The following is a 20,230-nucleotide window of genomic DNA, read 5'->3' as shown; positions in this document are numbered from 1 at the left end:
CAGTATGCTATACTGTACAAACCTGTCCGGTACAAAATCTATTAATTTAAAATGGAAATGTGAAATGAAGGTTCTTGCCTCTTCTGTAGGGTCACTTCCCCTGGCCTGACGCCTCTGCATGGACAGACGAGGAGCTTGGAATCCCAGCAGATGACGAGGAATAAGGTGATTTCTTCAGTTTCCTTTGCTTAAATGAACACGGGAATAGTAACCAATGACAATCATTTTTACTTCCATAATATGTAATCCAAATGTAGAGAAAAAGTTTGGTTCACTTTGAAAACATATTTATCGTAATAGCAATTTCAACTTAATATAAATGTGATAAACACCTTATGAAAGATTGCTATGTTGCACTCAGGGATATTTTTAGTTAATTGAAAGAAAACTGTACTTTTAAATGTAACTATCCCTCTTGTTGGTGCATTTTGTGTTCAGTTCAAATACCTCCCTGTATTTAATAAACAATAGTACCACAAACTACAGCCTCAAATGATCATACAGTTGAATAAACATCTCCGAAACTTAACGTTTCATGGAGGATTTGTGGCACGACTGTAGTATTAGACTGTTAGTTTAAGATAGGTGTACCTAATAAATTGGTAACTGAGTGTTTCTTAGGTTTTTTTCCATTTTGTCCACTGCTGTAAACATCTTATCTTTTGTCTGTAGATCACCACGAGGGATCCAAGCTGCTGGATAAGTCTTTGTGGAAATCTTCAGGATGTTGTGAAAGTCATTGTTGTACATAGACTAATAAAACTATCTTTAAATATGTCAAACTGTTGTATTATTTATGTAAAACCACAGTATAATATGGTCTAAACTTTAACATCTACAGTTTGTGCCATCGGGCTTTACAAAGACATTAAGCAAATTATTTCATTAGGTTTTGTTTTATTTACACGCAATTTTCGAATTGCAGAAACAAAATGCAATGCATTAACAGTGTCACAGTTAGCCAGTGTTTGTGTATTTTAAATCATAAGCCATTTAAATCTGGGGGGGAAAAAACACATAAGAACCAACACAAATGCCAAGAAAGCTGCATATAAAAGCAAAAAGAGGGACAGATTGTGTACGATGAATACTGCAGCTTATTACAAACCCTGCCTGCGGGCCAGCTCGTGTTTTCAATGACTTGACATGCAAAAAGTTCAAAGTGTCGTGTAAGAAAAGAGGAAGAAATCAGCCTGGCAATGTGATTAACGCTATTTCTTCAGTTGGTTCTTTGTGTTAGGATTACGTGAAACACCTCCAGGCCTGAATGACTGAGGTCATGTGCATTTAAAGTCAACCTGAGCAAAGCTTTCAAAGTCTCCTGGAATCTACTTGGCAACAGTAAGCCTGGGTGTAAAGTCTCCTAGAGTCCACCTAACAAGCTAGCAGTGGGGGACAACAGAAGCTGTAAAAGTTCACCTAAAGGTACAATGACTGACTGGCTTGTAATTACAACTTGAAAACAAAGAAACCTAAGAAACTCCAAAGCAGGAAGTGAATCTTTTAAAGTCTCGAGTGAGTGCTGAGAACATCGTGGCTGGTGGGTCAATCGAAGGTTATGTCCATGGCATCATTCCCTGAGAGTGAAGAAGTGCGCACCCCGAGAGAAACATCGCACATCAGCATTGGAATTTTTTTTGTCTTTTTTTTAAGGAAAAATCTCACTCATCCTATTTAAGTTCCCCGACGTTCCCTTCGACCACAGTGGCTCAGAATACTTGTGGGTTGTGTTTTTTTTTTTTGCTAAATGATAACTGGCACTAGTTGAAAAAGCTTCAGGTGTGAATATGGAAGTCGACGTTTCTCAAACTAACCTAGTTTCTATTCGCACGAAGCCCCAACACCTCTAGAGGAAACCAGAACACACGAGAATCAACACTATTCAACTGGGATAAAAGGGTTGTGACAAAATAGAAGGTAAGAAAAGATTTGTAGATAAATTGCTGCTCAACAGATGATCACATTAACTCTAAAACATCCACATTTACAAAAAGCATGTGTTAAAGATAAAAAGAGAAAATTAACCCTATAAAAAAGGAAAAAAAACTCAATAGCTGAGGCTTTAGGGTCAAAATATAATAAAATCATTCTCTTTCAATTAATAAATACATCATTCAGAATCCATAAAAATAACATTAAAAAACAAATAAATTAAGCAGGATATCACGCGACACACGTCATCTTCGGGTTTTTTTGGACCGAGCGACTGACTCATAATTCCTATTTTAAACAAATGCAGAGAGGCAGCACTTTGAGCAGCTCAGAATCTCCCCTCTATCAAAACATAGTGCAGATTTGAGTATATTTTGCAAGTCCGTAATGCACCTTATTTGGATTTTTCTACAAATAGAAGAATCTGGGAAGGACGCACCAAACTGCTGCCTCACTCTTTCCTCTCTCCTCAAAGTCATTATTGCTGGTGTGATTGAGATAAAGGGGGGTATCGGGGGAGGGAGGTGAGGGACAAACAATAAGCACCATGTAGAAAGTTCAGTTCACCGCGTCCTCCATAGCACCTGGTTTCCAGATCCAGAGGAAAATAATAATAAAAACTTGCAAAATACATACAGCTCCGTTTCATCTGCTCCTCCGTCCTGTTCAGTTTGTCACAGACAGCAATGAAGCAAGTAAAGGTTGTGCGGAGGAGGGGGGGGGGTGCGTTCAGCAGAGAGGGGAAATATTAAAATATGATCATGGCATCATTAAGTATTTTTCTTGTTCGTTTGGTAGACCTCCTACATCTCATTTGTCCATTTAAAATGCCCGCAGGAGATTCAGTCCACCTTTTCCCTGCAGCAGAACGTTTCACAACATGCTTGTCCCTCTCTGCTTCCTGTAGCTCCTTTCTGTTTTGTTCTTAGTGTGCTTGTGGTGAAGTCGTGCACTTGCTTTATTTAAAATCCAATACCCTGTCTCCTAAGCATGCACAGTGAGCGTGTTGTACGTGTCAAGATTCCTTCGGTTACGGTGGTCCTCAGGCAGTGCGCTTGTTTGTGTTTTTTTCTGGGAACAAACACACCAAAGTTTCTTTTTTCTCCCTTTTCCTTCCGCACGCATCATTTTAGAAAAAGTTGAATTGTTACACAAACACACGATTGTTTCTGTTGAGTTTCAGGATCTTCCCCAGTCTCTGCTTGGCTGTGGCCATTCCTTTTTTGGGCCGCTTGCCTGAAAAACAAAAAGAAAGAAACCAAAAGGGTGTTCAATGCACGTCTACTAGTGCTGTAAATAAAGAATTTTTGGTAATTGTTGAGTCTATACATCTATGAAATACAAAAAAAAATGCTCATCACAATTAACGAAAGCACAAGACGACATATTAACAGTCCCAACCCCCGAAATATAGTTTACCCCGTTTACTATATTTAACATTCACATTTTAGAAACTAAAATCTGTGAATGATAAGAAACTCTGCACATACATCATGCTGCACAGTCACAACAAGAAGTAAAAAATCTGACTTCCAAACCTTTTGTGGCCTGATTGCTGATGGGTGGGGGGGGGTTGGGGGCGTGTCTCTTGGACGGGTGCAGCGGTGGAGACATTGAGGGGTCACAGTACTGGTAGTCTGCCTCTGGGCTGCCGCCGTGGCTCCGGCTGAGGGGGCTGGGCAGCCCCTGATTGTCCCAGGCCTCGCTGCTGTTGCCCTGGCTGTCCATCGGGCTGCTGTCCCCCTGCAGTCGGTGCTGGTGCTGCGCCTCCTCCCTCTGCTCCAGCGGCGAGCACTGGCTGGAGTTGGACCACCAGGGCTCCTGGGACGAGGCCACCTTCTCCGGCTTGGAGGAGCACAGCAGACCGGCCATAGACAGCATCCCCTGAATGGCCTCTTCTGTGCTGGGTGAGGTAGGACGTTCTCTGCAAGAAGCAGAAAGGTTTAGATGATTTACCGTAAAATAACACACGGCGGAGCCATGACGGGACCACATACAACATCTTTGACTGCGTTTCTCACCGTTTGTGTTTGTGCCTGAGTTTCTGGCCAGACGGGTCCAGCTCTATGGTGTGGCCTGAGCCTCTCTGCTGAGAGGCGCTCCTCTCTTCGTCATCCTCTTCCTCCTGGGAACTCCCTGAATCCTCGTCAGAAGAGGATGACGATGAAGATGACGATGATGATGACGACGACGACGACGACGACGACGACGGCGCTTTACGCTACATTGGAAAAAAGATTTATTTGAAAGGATGAATCAGTTATATCATGAAAAGTCTGTGAAAAGGTGGCCTTGCTTGTATTGTGCCAGAGTGATTCCTGCATTCCATGTGTTGTATTTGTATCTTTTAATCCGTTTGCTTCTGTGTTGCATGTTTTAAATGGTATCTAATAACGTCGTATTATTATGTACTGTGTGACATTTTTAAACATAAATATCCTCTTCTCTTTTAACGCTTTTAAACTATTTCAATACCTTTTATTTTCAATTAAAGGTACGTAAACATTGTGCATTTACAGCAATGTAATTTTAGGTTAAATAAACCAATACATGAATACATTAATTAAACAAATCAATGATTCATAATCAATAAATACTGATTGCTCAGTATTTACCTCTGAGGGAGAGTCACTGTCTGAATCCGTGTCCGACACACTGGAGTGTCCGGAGACTTCTTCCCTGAGTTCAGTCTTCACCCTCTCCAGACCGCCTGAGAAACACAGGAACACCGTGAGCTGAAGACACTGATGATGACCCTACAATGCTAAAATGTACATTGAATAACAATGATTTTTAATAATAACAGCCCCTGGAGACTTACTGAGGAGTGTGGGTTTCTCGTGACTGTCCTGTGTCCTCTCAGACTTCACACAACTCTTTGGTGGGCCAACAGATGACCGTTCACCCTCCGTCTTCACCGGGCTGCTGGCTGCTCGCCTCACATCTCTGCACACACAAAGATCCCAAAAATATAATTCCACCACAAAATATAAAGAATCTGAACGATAGAATAGAAAGATTCACATCAGCAAAACTCTGTCTTTTAAAAACAACAACAATTGAAGTCCTCTGTTTTCATTTCCTGTTTCCTGTTATTTAAGGTTGTTATTGTTCTTTCTGACTCTAGTTTCCAACGCCATTTATACTAAGTTAACAGAAGCACTTCTTTGAGTTTGTGCCTAAGACTTTCTCTGGAAGGATTTTATTGCACAGAATGAATGGCCGCCGAGCTTTTACTTCTAAGAAGCACAAACATCGCTGTGTTGCCCAAAGAGAAGTGAGCTTTCACCTGATGATTCTGCCGTTGACCAGCATTAGCCGTAGGTGGTTGTCCTCTAAAGACTCCGCCGCTGCTGATGCAGTTGACACTTTGTTGAGCTTCCCACGGACCTTGGCACAGAAGGTAGCATCCTAAGTACAGTAGATCAGCCTCAGTCAATAAACACGGACCACAACATCTTTTAGTCCACGTGTTTAAACTAAAAGGAGCATCTACAACATTGCTTTTTAAGTGCCACGGTCAGTAATCACTGCCTGCTCACCTCCTCCAGCGGTCCCACCTCCAGCCTCCTCAGCACCTCCCTGGTGTGCCGCTCTAAGATGTCCAGGTTGGAGGGCATTTTGGGGGCCTGCCGCTGCTGCTCCCTCAGCCGCCTGGCGGCCCTTCTCGCCTGCCGGGCCTGGCACAGCCTCTCCAGTGTGGCGCGGGTGGCCGGGCAGGCGTTTGATCCAGATGCTGCTCCACACCCGATTCCCTGAGATTTCACTGGCTTGCTACCACCGACTGCTTCCTCCTGATAATTCAAATAAAGCATAATGGAGTCACGTTTCTACCAAAACTAATACATAATTTACTGGTTCACAAGTTCACAAATTGCCTTCTAGAAAATACAGCCCACTTTGAAACGTAATTGTTTTTTTAAACATTAGAATTTGCTCATTTAATGAGCTGGTGAGACGCATTTAATGACAACATTTCTCTTCTTCAGTGATCTAATTCCTTCACAGTGTGTGTGTACTTTGCATATTCCAGTTTATGTTTAAAACCAGAACTGTAGCTCCTCTGAGCCGACATCAACACCTGCATCAGTTTTAAAAAGGTCCAACCTTCTCCTATATCCTCACCTCCAGGCAGCGGATTTCCTTGGTCAGCTCTTTAATGAGATGGTTCGGCCTGATATGGTCTGGTACCTCACTGGTGGGCTCAGTCACCTGCAAAGCCACAGCAGACCACATTCAGACAGGAGACGGGAACAGACAGAAGCCTGTTGTTGCCCACTGACACGCATCCAGGAGATAAGAGCAAACAGTGGGGACGACTGCAGAACAATAACCATCTGGACTGTGGATATTCGAGGCAGAGTCAGGTGCAGCTATACGGAGACGATGATGACCGTGAGAACACTGCTCACCTCTCTTTTCAACCAGGTCCTCAGAGCAATGATTAAAGCCTTGACTCCCTCCACGAGGTGTGTTGGTGGCGGACAGTTGTCCTCTCGTAGCTCTGGAAGGGAAAAAAAAAAAAAAAAGTATTGAGCATTTCTTTGCATTACTTCTTCAGTTGAAATGTGTCTTTTAAAAAAATCATCGTCAAGAGTTGAAAACGGAGCCGTTTATGACAAACATGTTGTGGAGATACAAAGTACCCACAGGACAGCGAACAATACAGATTTGGAGCATGCATACACTGGTTATTATGCAAATAAATGGGACGATACAATACCCGAATGGTGTCTTTAACAATGGCTATTATTGTCCTTTTAATTCCATCACTTAGACCTCACATATATGAGGGGATGCTCCTACCAACCATTTGCTTTATCTGTCTTTATTATCCTGACAGGTCAGATACAACATACAGCTTTTACCTTACATCTAACATCACGTGTTCTCATCTCTGTGGTTTGTACATATTATCGTTTGACTCACCTTTTAGCGTTTCCAACAGGTTTTTAGCCACATACCAACAAATGGCCTCGAAGTACGGAAACTTAAAGAGGTCTGGGGTTTTCAGGCGACGCTCCATTTCATAACACCTACAAATCAACAGCCGAAACACAAAATCGTTTTTAATGACAAAGCAAAGATGTTTCTCGGCTAAATTAAAATAACCAAGTCATTTTTTTTTGTGTTATCCGAGCCGTTTACCTGAGCTGCATGCCAATATTGAGGTTGTGAAGGAAGTTCCCTCCAAACGCCATGCAATCCTGAGAGGTGAGAACCGCATGGATCCAGCCTGTAGGGGGCGCCAGAGTACTGATGTTTACACAACTCGCCTGCATGAATATATGTATATATTCACAGCACGTAATTGCCTGACTGTGCACTAAAGACCCATGTGCGTACACACAAAAAACAACTTCTTACCCTCCTTTAAAAGACTTTAAAAAAAAGATAAGGTTGTCCATTGCAATGATGTGCTCCCACTCAGATAAACAGTGCTCCTTATACAACACAAAGTGAGAGAAAGCAGAGTCTGGGGGTGGGTGTAAGGCTGATAGACAGGCCTGATAATGCACCGGTTGACTGACCTACTGTGCTCTCTGACCCCCACTTAATTCCCACCTCTCCACACCCTCTCTGCCCAAAAGCGCTCTTTTAAAATGCTGCTTGAGCCCGCTGAGAAAGCACAACTGGAAGAATGATTGAGGACATCCAGCCGTTGATGGGCTGAACGGAGCTTTGTCTGCCCGGCTGCACGGGGAGACCATAGGAACTCCGTCGGCTTAAAGAAGTCCATTGAGCGACTGATGGATGGATAGTAGTATGACGGGAGACATTAGCTTCACAAAGCATGTCATATTCACTTAGTGACACGAAACACAAACATCTTTTTAGTCTCGAAACGCAACTTCTAATTACCGACAGCAGCACTGCTAGTTAAAGGAATGTAAGAAGGAAAGCTGTGATCTACAGCTCCACCGCTTCTTTCATCATATTACATAAGAGCACTGGTTTCTCTTAATTTTTCCATTGAAATTATGATCATTAACAACTGTTTGGGTTGTTGCTCGGGAAGACATTCCTTCTCTGTGATTTTCCCTTGGCAATGATAGAGGACCTTCCAGAAGCCTGTATTTTCCTGGCAAGACCCATGGGAAGCCTGATTATTTTAACTTTTGAATGCAAACAAATCCCTCCAACATGTCAGCCGGGTTGGTGCAGACGGGATAGTCCTGCAACCACTACGATGATACGACATTAGTGACACATGTCCGAGTGTCTGACAGTTGTTGAGCTTGTAAATCACAAAGTAGAAGATCATCCAAGAAGACTAAGGGTGACCAATGCCATGATTCTGTGACGGTAGATTTGTGGTTTTATCAAGAATTCAAATCATTTGGAAACACTTATGTGCATCAGGACGTGATTTTCTCTAATTGATCAGACAGTCAAAAGCAGTGATATCTGCAGTGAGTTGAGCTTGTATCCTACTCTGTGTACTTTGGCAGCTCATTTGAGTCCAAGAAAAGGTGAACAACACAGCAGTAAACCCGCACAATACAATCCAGGCACCTCACTAATAAACAACCACACCCCCCATTCTTAAAAACAATCATTGAAACGCCTGTTTTTCAGCACCTGAACACCTTCTTGGCTTAAACAATCATTGTGATGTTTTACAGTCAGGACTTCAGCCACAGCACAGAGACTTGTTTGAGGACATCCATTTGTACAAATGTCAGCACTGGAGCTCTTTCGGCTCTGATGATAAACATCACCACGGACCTGTCGGGATGAGCAGGGTGGTTCCTCGGGGCACGACACACTTGTAGCACTTTTCCACTTTGTCCCCAAAGAACACTTCACTCTGATTGGGCGAGGAGCTCCATGCCTCATACAGTGCAAGGTTGGCGGGAGTGGGCTTGATCAAGTAGAAGATCTTCTCACCCTGCAGAGCAGATGAAGAGGAGTTAGCTAGTCGGCAGACTTTAAGGACACTTTGAGGGTGCGAGTGTTTGAGCACGGCAGCCGTGGTGACACTCACCCAGAGAACATGGTACCAGACAGAAGTGCCTCCGAAGTCTATGTGGAAATCTGTGTAGCTGTCCTTGACCCCCATAAGGCAGTACTTCTGGACAAAGGGCTTAGGGAAGAAGGAGTCGTCGGGCCAGTAGTTCTCTACCCAGGACATCTTCTGAGCCACGTCAGGAACCTCTACCAACTCAGACATCCTTAGTGGCAGAAACAGAAAAGGTAGGTTAGACTTTGAGAAAGTTAGTTGTCTTAATATTCGACAAACTAACATGTTTGACGTTAGAAGAAAAAAAAAAACACGCAAACAAAATCGATAAAGCCTCAATGTAACCTGCGTTAATTTGCCACACAGCCAAAGCTAGTTTATATAAGCATGCTCTAAAGTGTGACATGACAGTCAGTGTTTATTAGGAAAATGTGTTTGCTGGAACTCTTACTTGGTGTCAGAGAACTCCAGGCTGATGAGGTTGAGGACCTTCGGTCGATGCGGGTTGGTGTAATACTTGATAAACTCGCTGAGCTTCATCTTGCTGTCCGCCTGCCGTGCCACGTCTATCACATCGATGACTTTGTCGCCACCTAGATAGGAGATACGTATCATTTAGTGCACATGATATCATATGGAGAAAGTACAGTCGTCAGTGACTCCTGAGGGGAAAAACATCTTCAACTTTTTTTAAATTGGCTGCCGAGTGGGCGTGGGGTTCACTGGGGTCAGCAGCCTGCTGGCATCTCCGTGTGCTTTTAGAGATCAAGCCCTGAGGGAACCTGGCACCAATATGGCAGCACGGGGAGGGGTTGCACAGGGAGGCAAGCGAGACAATCTGTCAATCTGTCCGGACCGCCGGTCCCCGAGGAGGCGTGGGTGGAGGTGAGAGGGCTGCTGTGTTCAAAGCACATATATACGTGCGTGGGAGACCTCGAGCACAGAGGTAAAGACGCGTCTAGATGTGAGAAAGAGCGTGTGTGCATAGGCTCCATGTGGTGTGTTTAAGAGACAGAAGACAGCTGCTTAAAAAAGGGAAAAAGAAGCTGAACGCAGCTAACAGTCGGAACGCTACAAATCACACTCGGGTGACACATCGGGCCGGAAGGACCGGGGTGCAGTGTGTGTAGCGAGACAGCTGCTTGTTGTATTTCACCCACACCCCTCCCACTCACCTTTTTTTGTTATTTATTACCCCTTCGCCTGTTCTCCCCCCCCCCCCCTCACACACACACACACACACACACTTGCACTCACATGCACCTCTGAAGGCCCAGCTGGCCAGCGTCTGATGACAGAGAACAGCTGGAGTGAGACAAAGCTGCCTGGAAACCACACAACGCCAAGCTCACAACACCAGCTCCACAAACCCACCAGCAAGACAAATACCACAAACAACACAGCTCGAGACACACAGTAACGTTGAAGAGCTCATTAATTAAGGTAATCGTTGGAAATATGTCTTTGTCAACATGCTTGAGCTAGAAACTCATTCTTATTGCTTCCATTTAAAAGCTATTTAAGGTCATACATTTGGTATTAATCATCAATGTATACAGCAATTTATACTGCAGTTTTCAGGTCTTTACTATCGATATAGCAGTGCACCGTTTATTATTGTTATTATCAAATATTGACTGTGCATTAGTTTTCCTTCCTTATATTTTGTATAATAAACATGTTATATCATAGTCCCATCTGTGACCTCAGCACTGCGCAATTCATCCACAAAGCGTTTCAGAGTCAAACCTCATGGGAAAAAGTCAAAATGCTGTTTCTCAAGCGTTACCCAGCAGCATCTTCAAAGGTAGTTTTGCGATCCCCCAGATGTGTACTGTCTGCCTGGAATGATAAAGTATCTGCCCGGAGTCAACGATGCTTACAGCCAGTATTTCTATAGAGAAACTCTTCATCAGTGGAAGTATGTTAAGTCAGCTGCAAAGACATTTGATCGTTGCGGGTCGACATCTGTAAAATCAATAAAGTACCGTAAAACATAGAACTTGCTGTTGTAGAGTAGAAAGTCTGAGAGACAGAGAGAAACCGAGAGACAGACAGAGAGAGAGGGAGACCGAGAGAGAGACTGAGACCGAGAGAGAGACTGAGAAGTGGTGATGTAGTAGTTACGTAGTTTGTATTTAACCCCTCTGGGATCAATCAAAGTTGAGTCCATCATTAAGACTTCCACCGATCACTCATTGATGCTCTGCCACTCGGCCCGATCATTAGCTCACTGACTATGTTGACTACATAACCGTTTAGAGACCCTAGAAGACGCCAGCGTTCACTCATGTTGTCCCATTATCTCCAAACTGTAAGAAATGTAACCCGACACCCGGTCCCTGCTCACAACACCTGTGCCTTGGCTTAATGCTCAATAGGGCATGGGAGAGAGAGATAAAGTGAGCCGGGGAGTCTGTAATCTGAACTTAATGATAAAAACACCAGCGGGCTTGTTAATGGGCTTGTAATAGGAGCCGGGAAGTGGCAGGACGCTTCGACAAGGAAGCGTAGTGTCAGAGAGAGGGTAGTGAAAGCTTAGCCATCACTCATTTAGAACTCATTCAGCCGTCGCCTGATGCCCGATAAGTGGGTTAAAACCCCATGAACCTAGAAACCTGTACTTATTGACACACAGATGGCGCCTGCTCAGCGATGGCCACTTAGCAGGCTGGCGTTGGGTGGTTTCATTAGCTTTTAAGCAGACCGAGGCTACCGTGCGTTCCCACATCCATCCACGAAGGATAACCACGGGTTCTTTATGAAGTGTCCTTACCCACGTACTGCTCCACGTCTTTGACAGAGAATGTCGGGACTGGTAGTTTCAGTCCCAGGCCCTCCATCTCCGTGACCACGATGGGGTAGCTGAAGCCGTGTCTCTCCAGGTACCTGGTTGTCACATGCTCTCCCTTCATCTGCATCATGATCTCCTCACCACTGAAAACAAGATCAGAACAAGTTCAGTAAACGCAGTCAGTTGTAGCTTCAGAGCCTCCACATGCAGGTGCCATTTCTACACTGCAGGCTACACCGCCTCCTCAAACACGTAGCTACACGTTACAGTTTCACAGCGACTACAAAGACACCATGTGGAGACTGCAAGAACTGTGATGTGATCCATCTGTGGCCCTTAACGTCATGAGCTTCAAGTGTTAAACCAGCTCTATGAGGACATCATTATCTGGTTCAACAGATGGGAAACGAAGCACAACCCCTGGTGGTTGACAGGTCAAGTGATTTATAAGTATTACATGTGTCTAGATTGATATCTACCTGGCGAAGGTCCTGTTCTGGAGCTCCTTGACGAACACCGAGGTGCCAGCCTGCACCGGCTTCGATCCATCGTTTGGCTCCGTGTAGTCGTGCCTGTGGCCGTTGTTGCGCTTTTTCACTGCAACAAACAAGAGACATCTGAGGTTCACGGGAGTTGTTTCATGCTAATTTCATTATGCAGTTGCCCTGTTGAAGCTTGTTCTTTCAATAAAAGTGGTAAATTACATCATCCGGCATTTTTTGTAAAGGACATTAATTCACGACTCAGAGATGGGGCTGGAGGGGGCTTGTCCAATCGAAGTGGAGGGCTTACGACACCATTCAATTAGCCTGTTAATGTCTGCCCTCTGGGCTGTCTGAGATTGACCCATCCCCCACCCAAACTTGAGTCACACTGCAGAGCGTCTCTTTCCCCCCCCCCCCGTGACCAGTCAAACTTACAAAGACATGGGTGGGAGGGGAACGCTGAATGGAATCAGAGGGCAGTTTTGATGAACGGGTTACATGTTAGGGCTGAGGTAAGAAAACAGAAAAAGAAACGTCACACAACAACACAAGAATGACAAATAGCAGTACTCACTCAGGGAGGGTCCGAGTACAACATCACAGTTGGGACAGTGGTAAACATCGATATCCACGGCATGATGCTCTTCTACCTGCACACAGCTGGAGATGGACAGGAGACGCAGTCAGAACAAGTTCATGCAACAAGTTTAAACACGATTCACGATCTATCCCACAAGCCTATCACATAGAATATATTTCAACTGCAGCATAGCTTCCTTGGTGTCAAACCTCCTGCCCATAAAACATGATTTGGAGTGTTGACTCACACTTTGGGGACCATTGATTTATTGTATCTGAACGGGACAAGTTAACATACAAGTTTATGCCAAACAGTCAAACATCGTGTGTGTTACCAGAGGAGATGTCAGGGGTCACAGTTTTAGGATAAACAAACTGAGAAACTACTGTTTGGGTCTGGAAAATAACCTTCACTCTGATCAATTTTCCAAACAAATGTTCCACAACTGCAGCCTCACTGGAGACGGGAGCAGGAAACCTGAAGCACATTTCAAAGCCTTTGAACAACAATCATGCAACGGCACTAGCATGGTGCAGGACCTGGTTTAATGCCACGCCCCCTTGCAAATGCAGTCATAATAATCTCTATTACATGTATTTTAAAAATCCCTCAGCAGCTACCAGGCTTGCAGTAAACGTTAACACTCCCAAGTTGGATTAATGGGAGGTTCACCCCGTTCTTCCGTCATTATGTGGCCGCAGAATTGGGTCAAACCCGTGGCTGAGCATCACCTGCTTGCACGGATAGTGAGGTTTGTTGTGGCTCTGCGTTTTTTTCTCTCCCATGAATCTGCAAAGCGTCACTAATACTGCTACCCCCGACTATCCCGCAGCAGCCAAACCACAGGCACCAACACACATGGAATTCCTCTGTCGCATACCAGAGCCCCATACTAGAGCAACAGCAACCAAGTTGCCATTCAGCCTGAATGGACACCAGGGGCTATTTAGAGTTAGAAAAACTGCATGTTTGTGTGACTCGAGCATGTGCACAGGTGATTTTTATGGTTAAGTGATGTGAAGGAGAGGTCACACACACAAAAGGACCCTCTGTGCTTAACAGGCCACCATAATGCTTGTCATTTTATTGATGAAAATGAATAAAACGTGTTCTACGGGATTATAGTGCATGTCCCCACATGACCTGGAGATAGACGTTTCTCATGCTCTTCATGCAATCCATGGACATGTGTTAACTTTGGATGTTTGGATGGACTACATGTAGTTTAGAAAATCTGATTAGAAGAAAGTTAAGAGCATCCAGTGCATTCATACTATTTAGTTACTACTAGCACAATCAGACCAAGCTACCGTCCTAATCTGACATTATATTTTTAATTATTTCACTTCCACTGCTTGATTTTAACTCGGCTAACTAAGAAACAAGTCGCTAAGCACCATTAGCACTGCGATGGCTGACCCTAAGAAGTAAACAAACCATAAGCAGCCATAACAAACCTGTAAGCACACGGACATGAAAGTTAAAACGAGTCCTCTTCAAACCATCTTCGAGCCAGTGACGCTTCTGTTTGACAGCTAGCATAGTGGCATAGGTTGTAAATTATTGATTTGTGGTGGATATATTGTCTGTTTTGGAAAGGTGAACGCCTGCGGGAGGGACAGAGCAGACCCCAGCCTTCCATCCGCTTTGATCTACAAGAAATTGCAGGAAACTGTGTAAAAGGAAATAAAGCCGAGGGGCCATTAACTCATCAGGAAGTGGTGAGATTGTGTGAATGCTGGCCCCATTCACCCCGGTGCACTAACAGGATATCAACAGTAGCTGCCTCGCTCCATTTTACCACATGTAACCTGCTGCTGTTATTGGCTGCACTGGAAAAACTGTGTTCATCATGCTGACAATTATATATAATTATTTATATTATATTTGCCATTAAGTGGGCTTTTAAGTTGGATTTTTCACAAGTTATTTCTTGCCTCCAACATCCATATAGAAAAATAGGAAATGGCAAAAAGAAGCACTGCTGCTCCTGCACGTGAGCAAGCGGATGACCAACAATAACAGTGCTTGGCTGCAGTGTTAAGCCTCGCTCATGTACCAGGAATCTTGGTTCACATGTGGCTGTTCGCTGGAGGAACGCATGAGTCACAGCTCGCTGCCTCCGGCCCACGTCGGGCTCCGCCGAGGTGACCTCGTTGTCCTCATCTCACGCGGTACTTTCCTTTATGTAATCCCACAGTGGGAAATCAGGGCACTGTGCCACATACAATGGCTTGACTCCGCTAACGTGTCAACCTGTAATGATTAATGCATAACAAGGCACTGAAGCTGGTGAAACTGTGTGGCCCTGGAGATAGAGAAGGTAAAAAGAGGGGGGAGGAAACTCAACTGAAAGGGGAAAGAGGGCCAAGTATTTCCTGCCTTGCTCAGGCTTGATGATGTATTGCATCACTGCGAAGTGTGCAAACAGTTCTTGCACCAACGTGAACCTCATTCCTCAGTTACTCGGAAAGCAATCGTGGCGAGGATCAGATTGGAGGCAACTGAACGTCTAAATCCCGAATGACATTATCACATGTACTGTACGACGACAAGAGCACATTGTGGTCGAGGGTGACACACAGTACAGCAGCCAATATGTCTCACAAAGATAAAAACCTTGCCAGACTGGAGACAGGAGGGTTATTCTGTGACGGCATTGCAGCAGATTACCAAGCAAAACATCCCTTCCTGAATAAGAGGAGATGTGTGTACTTGGCTAAACCCCTGCCAACAACAGACCCTCTGCCTCCACTTCCTCTCATCAAGGGCCTCCTTCCTGTGTGACTGAGAGGGCTTATTCATTAGTGCACGCACTGTGAGGGGTTCATTGTCCTGCATGATCAGTGCAGAAACACAAAAGCCTGGAGGCGGGAATCTCCATTATTTTCAGCTCTAAATAACCGCTCTACATGGGGCGGCAACACGCCTACATTAGGGAACTGGCAGATCCCTAATGGATGGGTGGTAGAGACAGAGATAGAGAGGAGATGAGGGCAGTTAAACACACCTGGCTTTCTTTATCTGCCCCAGAGGAGCACCTGACTCCTCCGGCTCTTTTCCAAATGCACTCAACCGGAGCTTACATAAACAGCGCTGGACTTGGATGGCAGCAAGAGCCACTGAGCCCTGACAGATGGATAGGGATCAGTCATTTTGGCTGGACTGGTTAAATCATTTCAGCTCGCTGTGCGTAAAAGCGATCCAACATCCCCGCAGTGGTTACAGCTTGAAAGAGACCTCTCTGTAGTCAGCTGGTAAACAACAAGAGGATCACTTTGTTGTTTATGGGGCGGCAGGGAGCCTCGGGGAGGTTTAACAACGTAATCGTTTTGGGCGCAGGTTAGAGTTGCGCTGAGGCTCTGAGCACCGAGGCTCTACTTTCACACATGTCTTCAACATGGTTGTCTTAAGGGCCTCAGTTCCCCAGTAAAACCTACAAAGTCATCAGTCTCTTATGACCGTCTGCTGCTGCCGTCCACATTATATTTCAGTCAGTCTTCACAGTTTTTCCATTGATTTGGATTCAACATGGCACAGAGATCCAAATCCACACCCAAACTAAGTTGAATACCATCTATAAAGTGCTTACTTTAATATCATAATTCAATCTGACAGCCAATCAATACACAAGGCTGTTGACCCCCTAATAAATATTGATAAAGCTGGATGTAACGCGGTTTACCTCCCCCCAGAGTCAGCCTGGCTAATGAACGTAAACATAGCTTTTAACAGGCGCTGTGAGGCAGCTCTTTATTTTGGCCAATTAACTAATCAGACATCTAAACATATGATCTGAAACATTTCTTTCATGGACAACAGCGGTAAGAAAAGAAGAGAAAAGAAGAAGAATCCTTCCCCTCGTTCACCCATCCACTTAGCGTAAACACTAAAAAGGCACTCTGTAGAGGCTATCCATCTCTCTTTAGTGTGCTCACAATCTGTGCGACATTGACGGATCGTGCATTGAACTTGGCGAGCCGGAGCGCCCATCAATCACTCCCTCTGTCCCATTGAGCCCCGCTAGTCTATCGTCACCCCCACCGTTTGTACCTAAACCAGACGGGCCTGACTGGAGTGGCTGACACCTACACCGGGGTAAGCCCTGTGATCAGACGTGACCCAGTGAGGGTTTCCAGCGAGCCAACATCCAGTGTTGACGTAAATTGGCATTTTGGAAGCACTGGAAACAGTGCATATACATAAGCAGGCCTTGTAATTAGGTGAGGCTCTAAATGGTAAATACCAGGGTTCAAACTAACATTTGTAATCTAAACCATAGGCTCCGGTCGTGGGTTTCTGTCCCTAAAGGAGTACTTGAGGGCAACGGTACTCAACCTATGATGAATCTGGGTCACAAGAGGATTGAGAGGATAGAAGAAAAAGTATATATATATTTATGATTTAGCTACACAAACTTATTACACACAAACAAATTATACACAAACTTTTTTTTGAATCGTGGATAGTTTCATAGCTTCTGAAGATTAGAGGTAAATCAGTGTTTGGTTGACCAGTTTCATAGACGTATCAAACCTGTGATGAGCATTCACACATAAACTTGTATAACAATATATCCCACGACTTTTAAATTGTATGTCATAAAAGTCTTATTTGTGGGTCCCTGATCGACCAGTGAAATGTATCTGTATATATTGTGAGTCAGGACTAGACTCAGGGGCCATGTGTTTCAATACAAGAGGCAACATATGCAAGCAATTAAAAGCACCGTATCAACACGTCATCTCTTTGCTTTCCAGTTCACCTCACTGATCACTACTCCAACACAGATAAACCACAAAGTGTTGTTCTAACAATGCCCACGTCCTCATCCGGTTAAAGTCTCAAGCTGTACTGTGTACCGAGACACAGCTGATGGAAAACAGGCATCGAGACAAAGTCCCCCACACAAACACAGCTAGCAAACTGACAACCATGCACCGGGAGGTTGAGCTTTCCACTCCATCGGCGTGCCATCGTCCACAGCCAGAGAATATCCCCTTCCTTCTGGCCGGCCTCGTGGGAAAGAGACAGGAAATGTGGCTGGTTTTGGAGCTCTGCACTGCGTGTGTGTGTGTGTGTGTGTGTGTGTGTACTTGCTGATTAGTCATCAATGGGGGAAGCTCCAACATTTGTTCCTTTTCTTGTTGGCATATGACACAGCCAGCCAGTCTTGATTCACCACAAATTCTGGCTGCCAAGTTTTTTGGCAGAGCACTTAATGTGGTTACGCAACGGCTTCCGTCATTCCAACAAGAGCAAAAAAACAGATTATTGTATTCATAAACAGTTGCTGGGGAGATACACCCACACAGGTTTGATTCAAGGGACTGAAGAACGGGGCACGTTGACGGCATTGCAGTGTGAAAGCTAAACAACATCAGCTCTTCCTGGTTCTGGTCTGACACGTTATTTGACAACGAATAACTTTCAATACAGTACAATAAAATCTTGTTATCTTCCTTCTCTCTCAATCAGAACAATTTACAATTCACCTAAGCAGACTTCATAGTGCTCGATTAAGGTGTTAAACCTGATCGTTCAATTTAAATTACAATCAACTAGGTCACTGTCACCCCCAAACTAGTACAGAATGATCTTGACCCCCACAGCGAAAGGGTGTTCATCACCATAACAGGTGTGGACTAGAACATGCGTAACTGTAATTTGACGTTGTATTATGCAACACATGCTCAGACACAAAAAAAAGGCATTATTACACAACAACAAAAGTCATTATGATTTCGACAGCCACCGCCAACCCACCCACACACAATATGAATCATAAAAAGGTATCTACAACACCACTGGTCCACTTATGTAGAAAGGATACAACATAAAAAACGAGAAAATAGGACAAAACACGAGCATAAGCAGCCCAGGGACATGCGTCTGTCTGGTATCTCTAAATAGTCCCCCTGTTCGCCACTAGGGGTCCCCTACCATGTGCCTCCTCTGCCTCAGAGGGGGATTTAAATTTCTCAAACTGTCAATCACAAAGCCCCGACCACAACAAGCTCCTTGTTCTCAACCGTGTGCTTTCCTAAAAGTAAACCACCAAAAACACATCAAAATAACAAAGAAAAAAAAAAGGTCAAAACTGCATACACAGCTCTAAATTGGTATATATTAAAATATAAAGTTAAGTTGTCAGATATAACAATAACCTATAGATGTAGTCCAAACAAAATAGAAGTTATTTGGGGAATGTAGCTCATGTAAATTAAGTTGTATGTAACGTTACATTTGAGATGTTTGTGGCTGCCATTACCTCGAGTGACCTATCGTTAACTTAAGCCAGTTTGCGATTTATAAGCCACAGACTGGTTCAACGTCAACAGGATTGTAATCCCCTAAAATCAACATTAAACATCTGAAGTGACTACAAAGATGTGGTAAACATGCAGCCTTTCTATGGCACGATGACTGACACCGCTCTCCTGATAGATCGGCATACTAGTAGATAAAAACTATTTTCTATGGGCTATATTTGCGTCAATAACGTTTATTATCAACATAATTACATACATTATATACACGCCATGTGTTTGTAGTCTAATTGTTAGGAAAACCGACTAATTTCAAGCCGATTTCAGAGAGAGAAACCTTACTTTCTTTCTCAAAAGTCGTGTCAATAGACGGTTTAAAACCCACCGCTAGCGTTAGTATGCTAAGTTAGCTTCCAGTCAACACCGCTCAGAGAACCGTCGCCTTTCTTCAATAAACTCCGTGTTTGTCGCTTCTAACGAGCCGCATGCGTGAAAGGCATTATAACCCACGTACCTGCCGTGGAACCAGTCTTTACAGATGTCGCACTCGATCATAAACCGGCTAACATCATAGGGCTGCCGGCAGACACAGTACAGCGGGGCCGCCGCCATCTTCCTTCTGTCCCCAAACAACGCAGGAATGAAGCGGGGCGGGGCTTTAGCCCACCGTCCGGAAACAACTCGAGTTTACCCGAGTGTGCACGAGGTCCTCCATTCTAGGCGATCCCACGTCTGACGTCAGTTTACAAATTATTCATTTCCATTGGGTTGTGTGGGCACTCCAACAATAGACACGAACTTTTTTTCCCCCAACAAAGGAATGACATAATTATAATGTTTTGGGAATTTAGTCTATGTTACAATCTGAGATTTATGTTCAACAAAATCGGATTTTTTTAGACTTAGTAAAGGAAAATGGTGAGACTGTTTCACTATATTGTTCATAGTTGCCTTTATTATTATTTAAATTAGCATTGTGTTTAATATATTTCAAGAAGGTTACTTTTTATACATTGTAATGGATGTATTAATTTAACCATAACTAACGCAGGAGGACCCTTCAAGAAGTTTATCTTAAATTGTAACACCCAAAATCTTCATACAAAATAGGCCAATATGACTAATATGCATGAATGGATATGGATTGATGCACAGGCATTTAAAAGCAATTGACTTATCTGGTTAAATATAGGTAAATCATAATAA

The 20,230-nt window shown here is 44.1% G+C and overlaps 2 protein-coding genes across 3 annotated transcripts in view; one reads left to right on the top strand and one right to left on the bottom strand.

Moving 5' to 3' along the window:
* ndufb2 (NADH:ubiquinone oxidoreductase subunit B2) overlaps positions 1–782 on the top strand; it is a 1,568-nt gene extending 786 nt beyond the window's left edge. Inside the window, exons 3-4 of the mRNA XM_079294123.1 lie at positions 90–165; positions 673–782. Coding sequence (XP_079150249.1) covers positions 90–164 — 75 coding nt within the window. The 3' untranslated portion in view covers position 165; positions 673–782. The remainder of the gene's footprint in view (positions 1–89; positions 166–672) is intronic.
* A 118-nt stretch (positions 783–900) lies between these two features.
* Positions 901–19,658, bottom strand: kdm7aa (lysine (K)-specific demethylase 7Aa; the record flags this gene model as incomplete). 2 transcript variants are annotated; one of them, XM_079294806.1, is made up of 18 exons in its annotated part: positions 901–3,168; positions 3,471–3,856; positions 3,954–4,153; positions 4,548–4,642; positions 4,754–4,878; positions 5,222–5,343; positions 5,475–5,726; positions 6,058–6,144; positions 6,345–6,436; positions 6,862–6,968; positions 7,081–7,168; positions 8,662–8,824; positions 8,921–9,107; positions 9,348–9,489; positions 11,673–11,833; positions 12,170–12,287; positions 12,750–12,835; positions 19,539–19,658. In XM_079294806.1, 18 exons carry the CDS (start codon positions 19,634–19,636, stop codon positions 3,080–3,082), a joined length of 2,598 nt encoding a protein of 865 aa, XP_079150932.1. In that variant the 3' UTR covers positions 901–3,079. The 2 variants fall into 2 exon arrangements, with proteins under 2 accessions (XP_079150932.1, XP_079150931.1); XM_079294805.1 differs by having other exon boundaries at positions 5,222–5,322; positions 19,539–19,636.
* Positions 19,659–20,230: the final 572 nt, after the last annotated feature.

The sequence above is a fragment of the Melanostigma gelatinosum genome (assembly GCF_949748355.1).
Source record: "Melanostigma gelatinosum genome assembly, chromosome: 22".
NCBI lineage: Eukaryota > Metazoa > Chordata > Actinopteri > Perciformes > Zoarcidae > Melanostigma > Melanostigma gelatinosum.
This window is presented reverse-complemented; position numbering and strand designations above follow the sequence as displayed.